Source organism: Megascapheus bottae, chromosome 26 (genome assembly GCF_031878675.1).
Source record: "Megascapheus bottae isolate mThoBot1 chromosome 26, mThoBot2.hap1, whole genome shotgun sequence".
NCBI classification, from domain to species: domain Eukaryota; kingdom Metazoa; phylum Chordata; class Mammalia; order Rodentia; family Geomyidae; genus Megascapheus; species Megascapheus bottae.
In genome coordinates, this window is record NC_143534.1 from 13,121,717 (window position 1) to 13,143,481 (window position 21,765).

Genomic DNA, 21,765 nt, shown 5'->3' on the forward strand with positions numbered 1-21,765 from the left:
ATTCTGATGGGTTCTGCTTTCAGGATCATGATACTGTTTTTCCTGTATAATTTCTAGTTCTGAAATTAATGTAGAATATTTGACGCAATCTAGGGCCAAATAACCTTTTTTTTTCTTTTCTGGGGCTTGTACTCAGGGCCTGAGCACTGTCCTTGGACTTTCTCAAAGCTAGAGTTCTACCTCTTGAGCCACAGCACCACTTCTGGCTTTTTCTGTGTGTGTGGTACCAAGGAATCGAACCCAGGGCTTCATGCATGCTCGGTAACCACTGCTACCACTAGGCCATGCTCCTGGCCCCCACTATAGCCTTTTTTCTACTTGTTTGTTTTTTTAATTTTGAAAGGAAGAAGAAATACTTTTGCCAAGTCAACATAGGAACAGAAAGCAGAAATAGTTGAGGGGTAATGATAATCTTATTCAAAGTTCCTCCTGAGATCTTCAGACAACAAGCTTGGCATGGAAAAGGAATTGGGAATAAATCCAAATTAAAACCCTCAGCTGCCCTTTTGCCAAAATCATGCTTCCTTAGCTTCACAAGGATGCTCATTTGTTTCATATTACCTTATTCGTGGAACTCCAACTTGTGTTTCAAAAAACAGCTGTGTAAATCTTATTCATGGTTAATTTTAAAAACATCACATCAGTCCAAGTCTGTGTTTCACTGTAGAAAATGTCACATCACTCTGAAAAGTGGAATTTGATCACTAGACACACAAGCAAAGATAATATACTATAGATATTTCTGTAATGAACACATTAAATTGCCAGGAAATGACTATCTTTTACTAGATAATTTAAAAACTATCTTAAGAAATACATACACTAAGTTCTTTGTGGTTTATATGTGGATCTGTACATTTACCCTGTGGCTTATTATCTATCTATAATCTGATATTTAGAAACCTATAATCAGAGATAATGAAAGACAGCAAAAAATAGGTCTTACTGTTTCCTAGAGGGCATATAATGGCTGGGGTCTTCCTTTTGAATATATTCCATTAGTATCAAAAGTACATGAAGGCCTGTGGAAATCACAATTTTATTAACCTGCTGCAGTGTAGTGAACTGTATCATTTTTAGATTCAAATTATCTTTCCCAAAGAAGAGCTTCATCTCTGAAAATTTCCAGGAAGAACTAAGGGTTTTAATACCATTACTAGACTCAGAGAGCATCCAGGCATTGCCAAGAAGAATTTCCTGAATTCAATAATTTGATATTCATTTGTGTATTTATGACTATTTCCAGAAACTGCCCATTTCTAACAAATAATAAAAGGGGTTCATAAACCACAAGAAGGATCTAGGTCTTATTGTGGTATTTGTCAATGAGTATCATTTTCAAAAGCAAAATGCACGTGCCACTTTTATAAAGCAGTTAATATAACCCTGGCTGAAGGTCTGAGCTATGAAGGTCAGGTACTCATGTTACCTTTTTATGATATACAATATATAGTGTATCAATTCCTCTCACTAGCTAACTCACTTGCTTGCTCACTTTTGTTCTGTCACTCTCTTGTTCTTTCACCAGTACTGGGACTTGAACTCAGGGATTAAGCTCTTGCTTGGCTTTTACTCCAAGCTGGTACTCTACCACTTGATTCATGCCTCCCCTCCTGGCTTTTTTCTAGTTAATTGAGGAAGAGAATCTCACAGATTTTTCTGCCCTGGCTGGCTTTGAACTTCAATCATTAGATCTCAACTCACTGAGTCTCTAGGATCACAGGTGTGATCTTCCAGTGCCCAGCTACAGGTCACAAACACAGTACCAAACATTACTATGGCAGAGCCTCTCTCAGTCTCAGACCATGTGTGGAGCAGAAATCAAAAGGAACACTCTTCCTAGCCAAGAGAACCATGAGTTCTAGTAATATCAACAACCTACTTCAATTGTTCAGTGTATTTTCACCTGAATAGTGAATGGTTTAGATGATTACAAGGCTGAGACTACCAAATGCTACACCTCACCAGTTGACCATCAGAACAAGGGTTTATGCTCAGAATACTTTTCATGTCAGTCATTCAGCTCTGTAATTGGGTTATAGCATATCATTTGGGTTTTTTTTTTTGAAAAAAAAAATCCCTGCAATTCTGCCTGTTAAAATCCGAAACCCAATTAGGATGCAAATTACTTCATCATCTCTCTCTTAATCAGATAACGTGCATTATGTTGACAGAGTGCCATGAAAACAAAAGCTTCTCTCTATTTTTTTCAATATCTACTTGACCTAGTGCAAAAAGTTATTTTCTAGGATGACAAGGACACAGAAAATTGTACACTGAGCTAACCTGGGACAGAAGAGCCATGCGTGATACGGTTCTAGCCACAGTTGGCTACTGAATAAGGCATTTAAGAGCATCATTAGCATGAATCATAAGAGGTAACCCACTGAACAAGTAATGGCAGAAACAGCACTGCTATATACATAGAGATGGGAGGACAATCAGATTCAGTGGAATTATTTTAGAAAATCATCTCCCTGTTACTGACATTTTTCCATGAGGTTGGTCTTCATCCATTCATGCTACTATAACAAACTACCAGAGATTGAGTGGTTTGTACACAACAGAAATTTCTTCTTTACAGTCCAAGATTAAGGTGTACCAAGGCCCAACTTTCTGATTCACAGATAGTACCTTTTCATTGGGTTCTCCCATGAAAGGAAGGGAAAGGAGCTCTTAACATCTCTTTTTAGAGCTCTAATCCCATTCATGAGGTCCCTGAATCTTTTGACCACCAAGGCAATTAATACATTTCAATGTATGAATTTGAACAGCGGGATACAGTCAAATTGACATTCATTTGCTCTATGTACATAATCAACTGTGTAAGCCATGAAATTACTTGTATTCTTTGTTTTTGTTACAGGCCTGAGAAATTGTCTTTTAAAAAAGACTGTGAAGGAACTGTCAAATAATTTGGAGTTGATTAATTACTCTAGACACTGAATAACCTGTATAACCCTGAATGAGGGTTAACTGTTTCTAGAAACATGATATTGTACAAAGTAGACTATAATAACACTAAGTATCTTATTATATATTTTTGTTAGTCCCTACTTTTTGTAAATACTCTCAAAGATGCTCAATAATATATATTTCAGTATCACAAAAAATAGTGCAAGGCCCTTCACTAAATATTTCATCAATGGAAAAATCATGGGCAGTACTGAGGGAGACGATACTGCTTTAAAAGTTACATCTTTTATCATAGTTAGACAAAATAATAAAATAGCAAATGCCAGCACATCATTTTTCTCATTACTGTTAGACTTGTGAGTGAAAGAGTGACTGTTTTAAGCGTACTGATTGCTATCATTGCATGTCCAGTCCTAACTTTCTTTGGAAGCAGAAACGAATGAAGTGGGGGTTATTTAGTTAAATGCATGTGAGAATGTCACAGGTGGATGGGAAGATGGGTGGAGTGGAAAGTTGGATTGGAAGGGTTCTGGGAAGTAGCTACCTGTGCTACTGTTTTTCACCCCTTTTTAATGTATATACTTATTTATTTATTTAGGCAACTCCATTAGCTTGTTGGCCATAATGATACTGGTTGGGGACAGTCTGCATAACTTTGCAGATGGCCTAGTACTAGGAGCGGCATTCACATCATCATCGGAATCAGGAGTGACTACAGCCATTGCTATCCTGTGTCACGAAATTCCACATGAGATGGGTGAGTCCAACGCTCGTCATTCTTTCCTGCTCGTTGAGAAAGTCACAGAATGAGTCTGGCTAGGACTTGCTTGGGTTCTTTTTCCAATGAACAACTGCTGAAAGAAGGATAATTGGCATTTAAAATTCACATAAACCCACAGGAAATTCACAATACTTTTCCTATACCTCGAGACAAAATTCAAGTCGACTTCTTTTCCCAGGGCTGGAAATGGCTCTGTGTGGAGAATTCTAGAGAATTCTACATGGGAGAGAATCATGCAGAGAAATCACAATTTAAAAAAAAAAACTTTAGCAAGGACTTTAAAATGTGTGTGTTAGACATGGAGAAAATATTATCAGTAGAATTTTGCCCATTATGACAGAAACTAAGCCAAGGGGATATAGTAACGTTTAAATTAAAGCCAAACCATGATTGTATCAATTTATTTATACAAAATGATTAAAGTCAAAGAAAAATCACCAAGGAAGAGACTCTTGCAGTCCAGGCAAGCAAGCAAAGTGATTTCAAGACCTCTTCCTCGGGTCAGTTATAAAATGGAACTAGGAAGCAGAGCTTGGCTCTTCTGTCCAATTTTAGTCTTTTCTCAATCCCTGGACTAAGAAATATGTATTCTCAGAGTTACTGGTATATCTTTCTTCTTTTGAGGGAAAGGTGTGAGAGAATGGTGGTTTTATTTTTTCCTTAAATCTGAAATCATCAAGGCATTAGAACGACTTTTCACAAAGAAAAATGGTTCTCTTAACCACCTTTTGCAATAATTTGAAAATCTCTAAGTAGTTTTATCCTTACCATAGTAATTCCTATGTAACTTAAGTCATACAAGGTTAAATGATATATGTTTTCCCCTGTCAAGCTTCCAGGCAAAACAATTCATAAACCCGGGGTCAGAAAGTGGCTCTGTTTTGAAGTCAAAAATGGCACAGGATATCAGGAACTGGAGAAAATGTCAGAGACCCCTGTGGATAGACTATATTTAGGAGAAGCGTAAGGAAGAGAATGCTCAGACTGCAGCTAGCACAAATTGGCTGTGAACCCTACAAAATCATAGGAAAGTGATTTCTTAACTGGCGCATCAACTTTACACATGAAATTGGTTCCAGTTACTAACCTCTGAAACAGCTTTGCAATGTACTGAGTCATCAAAGGTGTCTAGAGAGCTGATAATTACACTTCCCATTTTCTCTTAAACTTCAGGAGATTTTGCTGTTCTTTTAAGCTCTGGGCTTTCCACTAAGACTGCTATCCTGATGAATTTTCTAAGTGCTCTAACGGCCTTCATAGGACTGTACATTGGACTGTCAGTCTCTGCTGACCACTGTGTCCAAGACTGGATCTTAACCATTACTGCTGGAATGTTCTTATATTTATCACTGGTGGAAATGGTAAGCTTTTGTGATTTTTCTGTTTCATTTTTCCTATACACTCAAGATGTAAAAAGCAATTCAGGAAAAGGAATTAAAATGGCAGGGTAAATAGGGAGAATAACTCATCCTATATTATTTCCTTCTATTGAAAAACATAGAAAACAAAGAAAGGATAATATAAAGAATAAAATAAATATCAATATAATATAAATAATATAAGTTCTCTATAATACAAGCAGTTTAATTATAGGGAAAAGGAACAGTATGAAATTAAAAAACTAATTATTGGCATTTTTAGTACTTACATAGAGACTTTAAACTCTTTGTAATTGTCTAAAAAGTGTCATGGATATGAGTGGAGAGCCTTGTCTTTCTTATTCCTGATAGTAGTGGAAATGGCATCAGGGTTTCCATTTAGTGTGATGTTGATTATGAATTTATGGTACATAGTAGTTACTTTGTTGAGGTACATTGTCTCTATTCCTTTTATTGAGAGCTTTTATCATAAAACGATATTGAATTTTGCCAAAGTATTTTTCCACACAAATTTAGATGACCATATGATTTTGCTACGTATATATATATATACATATATAGTATGCACACATACACTTGTAGGCCTGGAATAAAAGTACATTGATAATGGTATATTGTATTTTTAATGTGTTACTGAATTTTTTTTACAAGTATTCTATTTTATTTATTTTTGGTGTTAGTACTAGGAATTGAACTCAGGGTCTCTCACTTGGTTTTTTTCACTCAAAACTGGTGTACTACCACTTAAGCCATAACTCTACTGCCTGGAAGTATGTTGTGGAGAATTTGGGGGTTTCTCTTTTCTTGTTCCCTTGTCTTGTTTTAGAATAATTCATAATTCATAGAGTAAGTTTAAGTTTGAGGAGTATTGGTGATCTTTTTTAAAGGTCTGGGAGACATGAGCCTTAAAGCCATCAGGTCCTAGGTTTTTCTTTGTTGAGAGACTATTACTGCTTCATTCCCGTCACTTCTTACAGATCTGTTTCACTAGTTTATATTTTCTTCAGCTTGGGTAGATGGACTGCCTCTAGACACGTAGCCATTTCTTCAAGGTTTTCCAGTGTGAATCTAAACTTCCAAAACCTTCCCTCACAAGCTTCTGGACTTCATTGGCATTTTTGATACCTCCATTTTCACCTCTAATTTTACTCATTTGCATCTTTCCATTTTCTCTTAAGTTAGAGCAGCCAAAGGTTAACCACTCTTATTTAGTGTTATTATAAAGATAGTATAAAGAGCGGTTACAAGTATATAAGGGAGATAAAGAGTACATTGCTTTTGGACAATAGGACTCCCTTCCCTTGCTCTGTTGAATATTTATTATCAACATGGTGTCTGGTCAGTACCACTGCTGTATTTGTTCACCCTTGTATAATTTTTAGTCTCTAATTCATTCATTTCTGCCCTAATCTTTATTATTTGTTTCTTTTTTTCTATGAATTTGTCATCTTGTTGATCTGAGAGCTTGGGATGCAAACATTAGGCTATAAATTGGGGATTTCCCCCTCTCTTTTTGGTGTAGTCATTTATCGTTACAGACTTTCCAAAGTTTTAGAATACTTCATGGCTTTACATAGGGATCAGGCTCATCTCTGTCTCATGCCTTTAAAATGTGTGTTGTCCACAGGAGCTCTGGTTTCCTTCATTCTTATAAGATTCTAGGGGATGAGATTGACACCAAAGGTCCTTTTGTGTTTCAAAATATTCTTACATACCATTTGTTATACTCAGAAAAAAATTAACTTTGACAATGAATCTAAGAGTGAAATAAGTCCTACTCCCACTCCAACCTAAATTTAAGGTAAGGAAATTCTGTGATCTTTCCAACTTGAACAATCTGTGTAACTTCAACACATACACTCCTTCACTATTAAATGATCAGTTAAACAATTTTTGTGGCCATGAGTTTGGTCTAGTGGTAGAATACTTGCCTAGCATGCACAAAGACCTGGATTCAATTCCTTGATACCACATACATAGTAAAAGCTGGAAGTGGTGCTGTGACTCAAGTGGTAGAACTCTAGCCTTGAGAAAGCCCAAGGACAGTGCTCAGGTCCTGAGCTCAAGCCCCAGCTTCATTCTTGAGCCTCTTGATTTTCATCTTTCTGGTTTGGATAGCCTTTTTTCTTTTGGGTTCATTTGGGGTCATTAGCTGGATAATTTTTTTGGGAATTTGATTCCGTTTTTAACACAGACTGGATATCTCATCAAGTATGATGGATATGTACAGAATCTATTTTGTTGTTGTTGTTACAATATCTATGCTTCCAAACTTGATCTGGAATGATTCCCAAATCTTATTTATCATGTAGAACTCTATGCTCAATATATTGCTTTCCTTTCAATACCTTTGCTGCTTATCTTGTAAGAGTAAGAAATTGCTCCTAAGAAAACAATGCATCTGATGATATTCTTTGCCATTCCAACTAGCATAAATCTAGAACTTCTTGCAAATTATGATTGGCCAAGGGAAAGCCAGCATCCTGGCAAGAAGACAGGAAAGAAAATACTTTGAGTTTCCTGGGGCTACTTCCTAAAATTCAGGTCGCCTGCTCTCACGGCCTTCTGAGTAACTTCTAAACAAATACAGTTCCTTTCACATAGCAGCAAGTTTAACTGATGCTCTACTCTGGGGTTGTGCCAAAGAAAATAGTCTGCTTTTAAAGAGAAGAAAATGAAGTTCCAAGACTGTAATATGGCAAAGAAAATAAATGACAGCAACTGAAGAGGGATGTTTTAGATTACTGTTTGTTGTTGTTGTTGTTGTTTTTGTTTTGTTTGCTCAATCCTGCATATTAGGCACTTTCTGAGCAGAATTAATGTGAACAGACTAGCTAGATGTTTGCTTTGTTTGTTTCAAAGTAATTGGATGTGTTGTTCCAAACTCGTATAAGAAAAAGGATGGGGGGATAAAAATGGGGGTGGGCATTAGAAATTGGGTCAGTGAAGAAGAAACTCTTCTCTAGGGAAAAGTGCCAGCCAAGTGGCAATACCTTATGGAAAGAATCCTCACTCCCAGTTTCAGGGAATTGTTGATAAAAAGAAGTGAAGAATACATGTGTGAAGACTGAATGCACCTCTGTGAAGCAGAGGAAAATGACTTTTCTGCTAGGAAGATCCAGGTCCTAGCCTGGGATTCCCTCAGAGCAGAAGCGATAGCAATGCCTTAGGATAGCCACACATTTGGGCTGGAGCTGGGGGAATACAAACTAAGGACAGAAAATGTGAAAGCATATGGGAATACCCTTATAACTGTGTACATCAAGTGGATCATTACTTGATGGGTAGGGGACTTAATCACACAAGATCCTCTTAGAAGATTTTATAAAAATGAACCTCAAAATTTTTTATCTGGGGCATGAAAAAGAATGTACTTATAGGCCTTGATCCCCTGAACCCAATTGTCTACAAATGTCATCTCCCCACTCCTATGACTAGATGATACGAGCTTTAATGCCCAGAGCATTCCCATAAGGACCCCATGCCATCAAACGGGAGACTCCCCAGACAGAAAAGAGTGTGTAAGACTGAAATATGGCACAAAATGAATTAACACCTATTTGCAATTGATCCCTGCAGCTGAGGTTGAGGGAAGAAATGGGATCAAGATTAAATCCAGAACACAAAATTTGTGTGCATAAGCAGTTTCTCTTTTCTCAACCAGAATCCTCTGGATATTATGAACTTTTAGAAAATTAGTTTTAAGTAGTTGTACCAAGAAGGTTCAATTCAACATATTAGTTTATAGGTACAATGTAACTCCTTCCATCATTCTGCCCCATGTCCCCAACCTTACCCAGCTCTTTCAAGTTAGCTGGTTTCATACTTCCATATTTACATAGGTACGTTGATTATAATGGCCATATTCACCTATTCTTTCTCTTTTATCTTTTCTTACCCCACAATAAAACATGTGTCAGCTTTTGTTAAAGTGTACATTCCTTGTTCAGAGGAGTTATAACATGGCATCATCCTTTACCTATTCCATTCTTCAGTTTGTGTAGATATGTGTATGACTTTGTGTATGTTTTCATATATGTTTATAACCAAGGTCTAACATGAACATGGGTGTGCAAGTGTCTTTACTTGTATCTTGACTTGTTACCTTTGGGAGAAATGCCCCCCAAATGGTATCACTGGATCATAGAATAGTTCTGATGTTAACTGTGGTGAAGAATCTCCAGAACACATTCTAGAGTGGTTGCACTGGTTTCCATTCCCACCAACAGTGTTACTGGGCTCCTTTTCCACTCGCGGCTGCCAGCTTTTGTTTTTGCTCCCATTCTTAAGAGTCTAGGCCATTCTTATTGCCATGAGATGGAATTGCAATATTGTTGTGATTTGCATTTCCTTTAAATCTCATGGTCTTTTTCACAGCCCCTCTCTGATAGTAGTCAGCCAACTACAACACAAATCCTTACCACAAAATAGGTAGAAAAACAGGTGCCAGCCTTGCTGGTCTTTGAAGCTGGGCCACCCGATCTACCCTTCAATGCCTAATCCTGGTTGTCTCCCCCTCTGACAGTGTTTCAACACACCAAGGATTCCCTTCCTGGCAGGGCCCCCCAGGTCCTCATGGGGGAATCTGAGTCTCCATTGCTTTTCCCTTGCCCTGCCATATTTTTCTGCAATGGTCCAGATGTCACTGTTCCAGTTTTGGAAGCAGGAAGTGGTGCTCAAAGTGATCCCTTTCTGGATAGTTCATTTTTCCCGATAATGTAGCAGCAGCCCTAAGTCATGCTGATCATCAATAACAGGAATGTCTACCAGTAGAAGTTTTACTTGGTTGCTTGATCCATTGGCATAAGAAGCCCAGATGACCCAGATAGTAGGCAAAGCTTCCAGTTCACTGGAAACTTTTATTATGTTCCCGGGAACATTTCTCCCTGAGAATGAAAAGCTCATGTGAATAGAAAGTCCAACATCAGCCAGGAGCTGGTGGCTCACGTATGTAATCATAGCCTCTAAGGAGGCTAAGAACTGAGAATCATGGCTCAAAGCCAGCCCAGGCAGGAAAGTTGTAAGACTGTTATCTTTAATCAACCACCCGAAAACCAGAAGGGGAGCTGTGGCTCAAAGTAGCAGAGTGCTAGCCTTGAGTGAAAGAGCTCAGGGGGAGCACCCATGCCCTAAGTTGAAACTCCATGATCAACAACAACAACAACAAAAAGCCTACCAAGGAGTCTATGTTGATGCTTTGTGTTTTCCACAATTTCTATTATTTCCTTCCATATTACCTTATATTTAAGTTTCTCCTTATTTTCATGCTTTATGAGGGAGAATGTTGACCTTCTTTTCCAATATAGGCATATAAACCTATATAGCGTAGGATGTTGAGATTGTGAAATGATCCTGGATTATCAGGGTGGTCTCTGTTTATAATCACATGAGTTCTGAAGTGGATAACCTTTTCTCAGTGGTGATCAGAAAAAGATAAACTGACAGGAGGAGGGTTGAGAGAATGGTCAGCCAGCTTGGCCAGGAGCCAAGGAATTTAGGTATAACCACCAGGAGTTGGAAAAGATGAGGAAATGAATCCACATCCAGAGCCCAGAGAAGGGAACATGACCTTCTGTCTGATACATCCTTGCAAGCCTGACCAAGGCCCATGCTGAACTTAAGAATCATGGGATATTAAATTTGTTTTGTTTCAAAATACCAAGCTTGTGGTAACTTGTTAATAACAACTGTAGAAAGCAAATACAAGACCTTGATGCTGGTCCAGATTCTGTGTCAATGGGGGCCACTAAGTGAGGACATCTCCTGTCTGAGAACCTAACATTCCTTCTAAGAAAATTCTCTGAACGGGAAGTCTAAGTGATTTCTTACATTCAGATTTTCTGAAGTTTACAAAGTTACTCATGTTGAAGGAAAAGCAACCCACTCAACTCTTTTTAATCAGTTTGAATAGACTTTATTTTGGGGTACCAGTCCTGGGTCTTAAGGACCTGGGTGTTCCTAAGCTCTTTTGCTCAAGGCTAATACAGTACCACTGGAGCCACAGTTCCACTTTCAGCTTTTTTGATGCTTCACTGGAGATAAGAATCTCACAGACTTCCCTGCTTGGGGTTGGTTTTGAACTTCAGTCCTCAGATCTCAGCCTCCTGAATAACAAGCAGGAGCTATTAATGTCTGACAAAAGACTTTTTTTTAGCAAATATGATTTATTCTATAAAGTAAAACTTAATGAATCTGTAAAAAAGTGGGTAAGCTCAAGAAAAATTGGGGGGGGTTATTTTTTAATCTTCAGCAAAAATTCAAACCTTTGGGCATTTTTCCTAAGGCTTTTAGATCCTGCAGACTGAGTTGCCATAGCAACATGTGTGTGGAAACCTCAAGGGACTCTTAACTGTGGATGGAATTAGAGATGCTTCAAGAACTGGGGGAACTGGACAGCTGCCCGGAGCCCACTATATTAATAGAACCCAGTGGATGGTGAAGGAGCAATAGCCGAGGGAAGGAGGTAGTGGATAAGGAAGCCCAAGCAAAGCAAAACAAAGCCTTGCCATGTAAATTCAAGGCAAATTACCTAAGAATTTGCCTCTGTAGTTTCCATGCCCATGAATTTAACCAACTGCAACTGAAATATATCTCCCTTCAACTGCATCAGTACTGACCATTCAGACTTTGTTCTGGGCGTTAGTCCCTAAACAAGGAAGGATAATACGATAATACTTACACAGATCTACATTGTATTGGGTAGTAGTAGTGTGTAATTGGTTGGGATGTTTGTTTGTTTGTACTGGTCCTGGGGCTTGAACTCAGGGCCTGGGCACTGCCCCTGAGCTTTTATGCTCAAGACTAGTACTCTACCACTTTGAACAACAGTGCCATTTTTGGCTTTTTGGTAGTTAAGAGAGAAAAAAGATTCTCATGAACTTTCCTACTCGGGCTGGCTTTGAACCATGATTCTCAGATCTCAGACCCCTGAATAACAAGGATGACTGGTACGAGCTACCTATACCTGACCTATGGCTGGCTGACCAACATGGCAAAGTATGCCTAGATTATCTCCAAACACTGAGCCATTTTATAGGAGAGACTTGAGCCTGCTGGATCCCCGTGACTCGGACCTGTAATCCTAGCTTCTCAGGAGACTGAAATATGAGGATTGTGGTACGAAACTAGCCCACATTGGAAAGTCCATGAGGCACTTACCTCCATTTACCAGAAGAAAAAAAAAGCTGGAGGTGGAGTTGGGGCTCAAGTGGTAGAGTGCTAGCCTCATGTGAAAAAAGCTCAAGGACAGTGTGCAGACCCTGAGTGCAAGCCCACGAGGGGTACACATGCACACACACACACACACACACACACACACACATCAGTGGATGTTCCACTTAACAGTTCTCTACTGCAATAATAATCAATAGATCTAACTTTGATGAATACTCAACTGTCTCTGAAATTTACCACTAGAAATCATACTATTATTCTTTAAAGTGGCTTTCTCAAACCATATACACAATAGAAAGAGCTAAAGATAGAGATAGAGATGCAATGATTTCAAAGCAACCATTCTTAAACTAAAACTGGCGGATGGCTATCTTTGCCAAGTGTATAAAATCAAGAATTCATCTAATTGAATTGTATCCCCTAGGGGAAAAAAACTGAGGAGTAAATTACTAAATGCAAGTGAAAAGTGGTATTCTATCTTGCTTAATTGCATGACAATGATATTACCTTCCTCTTACAACTCAGTTTTCACAGAGAGAATGTTGTTAGCTTCTACCACAACATGCTTTAGGAACTGCCATGGAGTTGCAGCATCTGGGTGGCATAATCCTCTAGTACCTTATGTTTGAATATCTGTCAAGTAAAATTCCCAGTGCTGGTGTCCTTTAAAGTTTCGAAAGTTACTTTTGGCTATCACTAACATAGTGAAAACTGTGGGCCTTGCCTTCTTGCTTGAGAAGAAAGAGCGGTATTGCTGTACTCCCTGGTGTGGTGGGGCATGGGTGTAATTCCAGCACTCAAACCATGGAGGCAGGAGAATAAGTTCCAGGCCAGTCTAAACTGTGTAGTGAGATTGACTGATTGACTGAATGAATGAATATTTAAAAAATAATATTGCTATGCTGTGTTTTTACATCATAACCATGAATTAAAAAGACCTCAGTTCCACTCTGGACCAGTGTGAACCAGAACCAATTTACCAGTTTCAGGATTTCATTGAGTTATCATACTCTGCTAACATGCAGTTCCCAAACAGGACCCAGGCTCACATATTCTTTCCATGATTTTCAAGAGGAGCACTGAGAAAAATTGAATTCTGTAAGAAAAGATGGGAAATTTAAGGAATAAATCCAGGATAGCCACACCCAATCTTCTATTGACACGCTTTAGAGATGGTTTGAAGCAAGAATGGACACAGTTTTTTTTTACACAAATTCCAGAGAATTGATAAGGCACTTTTTAAGGAAATATTCCAGAGACAAATTTCTCCAGGATATTTTAGAAAGCGATCTGCCAGATACTATGGAGAGGCAGTAGTTAGTAAACATCATCTCTCTTTTTTAAGACTTCTGCCATCTTGTTTCAAAGATAATCACTAAGAACTTTGAAATAGATAAGGCTACAGACTCACTAAAGAAGGAATCTAGTTCTGCAGAAATGAATTCGTTTGCAGTTATTGGCGAAATGGGAGATCTGGGTTTATACTCTGGGACTTGAGCATCAAACAAAACCCAGAACTTGGGTAAGTTAGGAAAATGAGTTCTTACCAGGTAGTAGCTAACACTTCTCATTTCTTAACTGTCACCCTCATGCAGCTCAGTGTAATCGCAACAGCTCCAAACTGCAACAACGCAAAGCATTGTATGTTTATCATAATCAAATTATGCATGCAATGAAACTGACCATTTTAAACCATTTTTATATGTCTGCTTCAAAGGCTGTCAGCCACATTGTTAAGTCATGATTATCATTGTCCATCTCCAAAACCTTTTTGCCTTTTTACCAAAACCCTGTATCCATCTAACTAAGGGTGTCCCAGGGGCTAGGATTATAGGCTTGAGCTACTACACCCAGTCAGACAGCAGCCATTCAAATAGACATAAAGTCAACTCTCATGGTGATATTCGCATCCATTTCTCATATGAATTTCAGGGTGAATTATTCTATTTGGGAAAAATGGGAGAACATATAGTCTATGGATCCATTTATGTAGTATTGACACATTAATAATACTAGGGTTTTCAACCACGAGACCTCTCCTGATCTGTGCAAAGTAGGTGACTTTTCATTTGATCAACTTTGTGCATACAATGACAAGTGATGAGCAGAATGGGCGAGCAGGAGTCCTTGGGAATGAACTTGCAAGCATATGATTTGCCTTTGCCAACAAGGAACTGGAGCTCTTCATGCCCAATAGAGACTGGCACCAACAAATTTCCATTTTATTCTTAAGTGTGTAACCTTCTGCAAGAGGACAGAAAGCCATTGGCCATTAGAGCAGGGAGCCTTCCAGAGACCAGGTGTCTGTCATTAAGGAACCCTCCAGAATAAGTTTCTGAGTTTTCTTCTTGCTCTTCTTTCTCAAACATGATTCTGCTTATAAAGTGCAAATCACCTCTGCCTCAGTGAACACATAAGCAGTGAGGATTCCTTTTGAAAAGAAAGACTTCATCAATTCTTGTGAGCTTTATGAACAGAGAGGCCATTCACTCCTAAAAGTTCATACCCCAATGCAATTCATTCATCAGAGAGAAAGTAGATTTCAAGAATAGCTTCTTCACCCTCATAAAAGATATAACCAAATGTCTTCAAGAGATGCATATTGAATATTGATGTTTGAGACATATTTTTTAAATTACAATGAGGTTTGAATTCAAGACCTCACACGAGCTTGCTGGCAATCTACCACTCAAGCTGTATATTTGCAGCCCAAGTATATTTGAGGGGGAAACAGAATCTTAGAGACTTTTCTGCATAGGCTGGCTTTGCATTATGATCCTCTGGATTTCAATCTAGGGTTAAAGTCATAAGTTACTGACACACACCCTAAGTTGCAACCTTTACTAATGCAAGGGCTGGCATTGCTAACTTAAAACATAGAATGCTAACCTTTCTTCTTCAGAATGCACATTTATGAACTACAAATGAGAACAAACATTGAAATGGGTGTTTGATGATATCAACAATAAACCAAGTTTAGCTTACAGAGAAGTCTTTGGTTGAGGCAAGACTCTGAAGCTCAGATGAGCAAGAAAACAAAGGACAACCTATTAGTTCCAGTAAGTTTTACATTATCACCCTATTTTTTCCTGCTCTGTAGCTGCTGCATAGCGTCTGATATTATGTGCTCATTTGCATTATCTATCTATCTATCACAATGACATACTGACAAGGTAATGAAACTTTGAGAGACCATTGTCTGCGGTTAAGCCACGTGACTATATGCACTCTGGTACATTTTAAGGAATTTCTTGCTTGTGGCTTCATTTGAAAGAAAAATTAACAATATATACCAAAAGATTCCCATTTCCCTCCCCCAAAAAATGACAAGTTCTCATTTATCATATATTTTACATCCACTGATTTTGGTTAGACAACTTTCTAAACATAATAGTAAAAGATAAGTTTGTTTTCTAGTTTAGCATTTCAAAATTCCTGAGAGAAATCTAAAACCATTCACTCCTCTTAGCCCTGTCTCTGGATACGATTCCTGCTAAAGTTCCCTTCTTTTCTCCCTGCCTCTATATTTCAGTGATAATTAATTCTAGGTATCATTTCATCCCTTCTAACCTTTGGTGTTAAAAAAAAATCAAGATTTATAAAATCACTCAACGAAGAATTCTACTGCCCTGGAATAAAAGACTTTTCTCATTGGAAGCTAGACAAGAACTGAGAGCAATTAAACTCTTCTCAGAAATTTGAAAAAGAATAAAAATTATAAGCCCTTGACAGTTCATGTCTATGGACATTTATTTTCCTTCACACTTGACTGAAATGATGGCCTACCTGGTTAAATTCAGATAATGGCTTGAACCTTGCTATCCTATCTGAATTTTTTTGGATAGAATGTCTCTAGGGCTCTCTGCTATTCTGGTATATGCTTAAGCGCTACTATGATTTATGTGTTTATCTATTATCATACTAAAGAGAACCAAAGCAACTTAAGCTGAATTTACTCCAAACCAAATTATATATAGGGAAGTTAAAATAAGTCACCCAAATGAAGATGCAAGCTTCTGTGTTGTGATGCAACTTTCGTTATGCTTTGTAAAAATTGTGATTTTTTTTCTTTGTTTTCCCGTAACTTTGGACCAAACACAGTCTGTTTCTGTAATGTCTTTCAAATTATCTTGAAAACATAGAACTAGTACTATGATATTTTTAATGGCTACAAGAACATAATATCTATGTGAAATATTGTATTTTCTCCCTGTATTTTCCTTGCATCATTTTCTTTATTGATGGTTTTTATGCCTAAGTAGACATTTGTACCACTGTGATTTTTCTAATTAGAATGATTTCAGATCAAGAGCCAGTCTTTATACATTCTTGAATATTGAGTACCACAATGAGCTAATCCGACTTTTTGTCCTCGCTCCAATATCACGTGACCATACCTCAGCCACATCTTCCCTGAGCCAATGCTTGCACATAACTGAAAGGAGTTAATGAAGTCATCACAACAGTCCTGACTACTTATCAGAATTATGTAAAATAAATTACAATTCAGTGCTTCAACTACCTTTTGCCACATAGAAAGTTGGCAATGAATTAGGTATTATTCACAGTGTATAGATTTTTTTCAAAGTATTTTTTAGAATGACTGATAATGGAAGGGTCATACAGGCAGAAAACCATAAGAAGGACTAGTCATTTTGTTTAAGGCTGTCCACCAAAAATGGTAGTTCTGGGTCTACTTTGTACTTTCAGTTTTGGTAATGCTGGGGTACAAGGTAGAAGGTCACAACTCAAATCCATGTCTTACTAAATTATCTGATTAAAAGCAAAGAGTATCTTCCTCCTCAAGAACTCCAAACAGGACTCTGGGGATGCACTGTGAGCCTTTGAAAGGGTATGCACTGGCTTTCCCATTGTATAGCCCTTGCCCAGGTTATATGTTGATCTTGTGTAGAGTATATCACATTATCAGTACTTCTCTCCCAAGGGTGACTTTTAGGCCTAGAAAACATTTGCCAATGGCAGAAAATATTTCTAATAGTTCATGGCTGGGACAGGTGTTCCATGACATCTAGTAGCACAGTTGGTGGATGCTGACCCTCTGATGATAGACAATAGAGAACTTGCCACAAAAATGTGTCTATCCTAAACATAGAACTCCTTATGACCCAGCAATTCCACTACTTGGCATTTACCCAATCATCCAGAAACAAGGACAGACTAAATCCACTAGCACAACAATGTTCATTGCAGCACTATTTACCATACCAAAGATATGGAACCAACCCAGATGTCCCTCAGTTGATGAGTGGATCAACAAGTTGTGGTATTTGTACACAATGGAATTCTATGCTGCTGTCAGAAAGAATGACATCGACCCATTTGTTAGGAAATGGAAAGACTTAGAAAAAATTATATTAAGTGAAGTAAGCCAGACTCAAAGGAACATAGGCTCAATGGCTTCCCTCATTTGTCATAATCAGTAGAAACCTTGGGCTCTCCTAGCAGAGATTTACAATAGAACAAAACCTAGATACATAAGGCCATACAGTATGACACTAAATGAAAGGACCTCTAGGATATAGAAACCAAAGCCATATAATGAGTGATTGTTGTCCTTGATGTACTCTGTTATCTCTCATCTCTTTTGTTATCCCTTGGTTATCTCATATTGTTACAATATTTCACCTAGTTATCTGATATATTTTATATATGCTTAATTGGTTATTTGAAATTGGATAGGGAAGGGGGGAAATCAAGATGAGCGGGGGAAAGGGGGAGGGAAATGGGGACCATGTCATGAGAAAATGTATCAATGTTTGTGAAGTTATGCATCTTCTATCTGGTGAATATAATGTAGCCCTTCTATTAATTACAATAAAAAAATCTAAATAAAAAAATGTGTCTAGCTCCAAATGTCAGTGTCACCAAGGTGGTGCCACCAAATGTACAGTCCATGGTGACCCAAGATAGAGTGGAGTCCCATGGAAATCACATCGTGGCAAAGAGATTTTAGTCATGGTGAGAAATTTGTACTTCAGGCAGAAACAGACCGTCACCCTCCACAAGATGCCTGAGCAAACATTTCCTTCTAAATGGTATGAAGGCATTTCACAAACATGAAGTCACTTCCTTTTTGTCTCTGAAAATAAAATGCAGCCCCAGGAAATGATGCCTCTACTGTGCTAAAGGTCACAAAGACCTTGGGCAGCTCTTTGGAAACAAACAACTATAAATGCCATGAAACGACTGACAAATTTATTTACCAGTATCATTAACCTAATAGAACAATGGGGGGGTGGCATATGAAACCTCTCACGTATTTATTTCGCATCTAAATATTTGCTGAGAAGAAGAGCTCAGTTTCACAAAACAACTTGATCCTTTTATGACCTCTGCCAATACCTGGATCCTTAGAGCCAGTCTCCCGTGGCTCTAGTTCATGCTACCAAGCTTCTGGTTAGTGGGGAATTTTAAGGATATTCAGCTTTGAATAACAAGGCTCTCATGTGTTCCCACCAAGCTTTTTCCCAGCAGTTGAAAATATGTGGACCTTATTCTGGTTTTTCATTCTTTTTTTAGCTTCCTGAAATGAGTCATGTTCAAACACAGCGACCCTGGGTGATGTTTCTCCTGCAGAACGTTGGATTGATACTAGGTTGGCTCATTCTCCTGCTCTTGGCTATATATGAACAAAACATTAAAATATAAGCTAAGATCCTCACATCCTTCCAAAGTGAATTGAATTTCTTTTGCTGTATTCTACACTGATGAGTAAATTAGGATTGTTTTTTTTTTAATTTGAGGTAAAACACATATCTTTCTAGTTCATTAACTTATTAATTTATAATTCACTTTTGGATTTGAAAGCATAAAGGTCATGTTCTCCTTCACTGAAATGTTATTTTGATTCTAATGTTTGTTTCTCTCTCTCCCCGCTTCCTCTCTCCCTCTGTCCTGCTCCTTCCTTCTGTCTCCCTCCTTTTCTTTTTCTTTCCCTCCCCATCTCTCCCATTGCATTTCTTTCCCTGTCCATCATGCTCTCTCCCCACCCCCTTTTCTTCTTCTTAGCCTCCTTCCTCTCATCCATTCTTCCTTCCCTCCTTCCCTACCTCCTTCCTTTCTTCTTTTTTTCTCTTTTTTGGTTTATAGTAAATCCTTAATTAATTCTAATGCACTTAAAATATATTTTCTCCTAGGAAAGACTGCTTTTTGTGTAGTATTTAAAGTATATAGATGTGTGTCAGGAATGATATCAATTACAACCTTTTTATGTCAATAAGACCTTTACCCTGTAAAATTATAAAGCAAATGCAAATGACACAATGAACAAATGTAATAAAGTCTTGTTTTCATGAGATGCTTTGTCTTACCTTCTGTGACTGGATGTCAGATTCCATGTCCTTTCACAAAGGCTGAGCAGGACAGTTCACCAGAAGCAGCACCCCTGGCCCTGTGCACAAAGAAAGAAGCAATGTTTAAGTCCTGAGGAAAATATGTCAGCATTCTTCAGGGGAAGTTAGCACGCAAGATCTGTCCCATGCAAGTAGTAGAAACACAAACTTACCTAAAACAAAAGAAACCGAAGCTTGGGTCTGGAAGTATATTATGTCTAAATTCTCATGGATCTATGTTGAGTATATTGTGTATGTTGATAATATAGTCTATATATAGAGTATGTTGATAACTGGTAAGTGAGACGTGTTTTTATTTCTGAAGAATTATGGAACTCTAAGTAGCATTTAAGTTTATGAGCAAGTTCATTATTGATAATATGGGTTATTAAAATAGAAAATATTTTACCTTGAAAAATTGATGACTAATATTTTCCTTATTTTTAAATTACATATATATTCTTAATTATGTAAATATATTTTAAATTATATATAATTGATTACATATACTAATCATATGATATGTATAAGCTATTACATATAGAATTTCATATACAATATAGTAAGACATTTTAATATATAATACATATGTATATTACATGTGCATATATAAATATGCCTTATTCATTATATGTATAACTATATATAGTATATATAAGTATATATTGTATAAATATATAAATATAATATGATATATATTACTAATTTGTAATACTCACATATACATATTATGTTTATAATATGTAAATATATGTCTATATTATAATATGTAGCATATTTGTATATAAACTATCATCTCTATTATATATATACTGTATTGGTACTATTTTATACTAATAGTTAATGTATATAGCATGGTATATATGTGTATATTATATAGATATATCCATATTATATAGATATATATCCATATTTCTTATAGAAGTATATGTATTATAATATATGATAACCTATAAAATATATATACTATGTATATGTAGTATGTATTATATATTATGCATGAATATACTATGTGTATTATATACATGTTTATATACTATGTCTATATTATATGTATATCTTCATATATTATGCATGTATTATATGTATATATATATATTGATATATACACACATAGATGTAGACAAGAGAAGAACTGTTTTCCTGCCCAAGTGACTCATAGCACTCACTCATAGATATTTCTTTTCTTTTATGCCTGACTCACAAACTGGTAGTTGCTCTTGGCCATGGCCTCACCCAAGCATCATCATTTTTGACGGCTTTGACTTCAAAGTAAAAGAGATTTATTTTCTAGCTATCATTAGGATTTCCTATAAGAGGGTTAACTGTGTATGATGCGATCGTTACTAAACTTTGGCCTGCATCCAGAACAGCGGGATGGCCTATCTGTGGTAAAGATAGATCACCGGCTTTGTACCCTGGAGGGTTTTGCCTTTGTTGCTGTGGATGAGGGCTGCGATGTGGGGCTCTGGATGGTGATGATATTTCTGGCGGGGGTGGGATCCTCAGCACTTCAGCTGTGATAGAAGTTTAGCAGGCTTGGCTTGGAGAAAGAACAAGTGCATCGCTGTAGGCACGAGAACTCGAACTCTTGAGAGAGTTGGTTAACACTTCTGTAAAATTAACCTGGACTTGAACTCTTGACCCGAAAGTCTCTCTTCTTTGTCCCATTCCACTGGATCATCAGACCAGGCCTAAGAATTGCTGGTTGAGGAGTCACCTTGAAAGGTAAGCAAACTTTACATGGAGAGCTCTCCCCTTGTTTTGTTAGAGAAGGAACTATAGCGGACCAAGCACCACTTAGTACAAGCAAGCCAATATACTCACAACAAAAAGTACCTGGCACCATCTGTGTCTGGGTCTCTATACCCAGGTTCTGACCATAACTAGGTGCCTTAATCTATGCAGCCAAACCACTATGGTGGATGGCTTTGTTTTCACTGCAAGTGTAGCGTGGTCTGAGACTGCCTACATTAAAAGTTTTGGCGTGAACTGCTCATTTTAACTTGAAGTTAAAATGAGTTTGAGACTGGTAGAACTATGAAAAGGATGTAGGACTTAAATGAACAGAGTCATATACCCAGGATGCCCTGATTTTAAGCACAGAACTTCCTGAATGTAGGCTCCTTTCTTCCTCACCCATTTTCCCCCTCCTCTACCTTCT

General features: G+C 37.6%; 1 protein-coding gene across 6 annotated transcripts in view; it reads left to right on the plus strand.

Annotated features, from left to right (window-relative positions):
* The window catches only part of Slc39a12 (solute carrier family 39 member 12), a 44,617-nt gene extending 25,369 nt beyond the window's left edge, over window positions 1-19,248 (plus strand). For 5 of the 6 annotated variants that reach the window (XM_090318968.1, XM_090318971.1, XM_090318973.1 and 2 more), the window contains 3 exons: window positions 3,515-3,673; window positions 4,871-5,058; window positions 18,790-19,248. In XM_090318968.1, coding sequence (XP_090175094.1) covers window positions 3,515-3,673; window positions 4,871-5,058; window positions 18,790-18,918 — 476 coding nt within the window. In that variant the 3' untranslated portion in view covers window positions 18,919-19,248. Of the gene's footprint in view, window positions 1-3,514; window positions 3,674-4,870; window positions 5,059-7,506; window positions 7,798-18,789 lie in introns of those variants that run through there. The other variant, XM_090318972.1, reaches the window with a different exon arrangement.
* The last annotated feature ends 2,517 nt before the right edge of the window (window positions 19,249-21,765 follow it).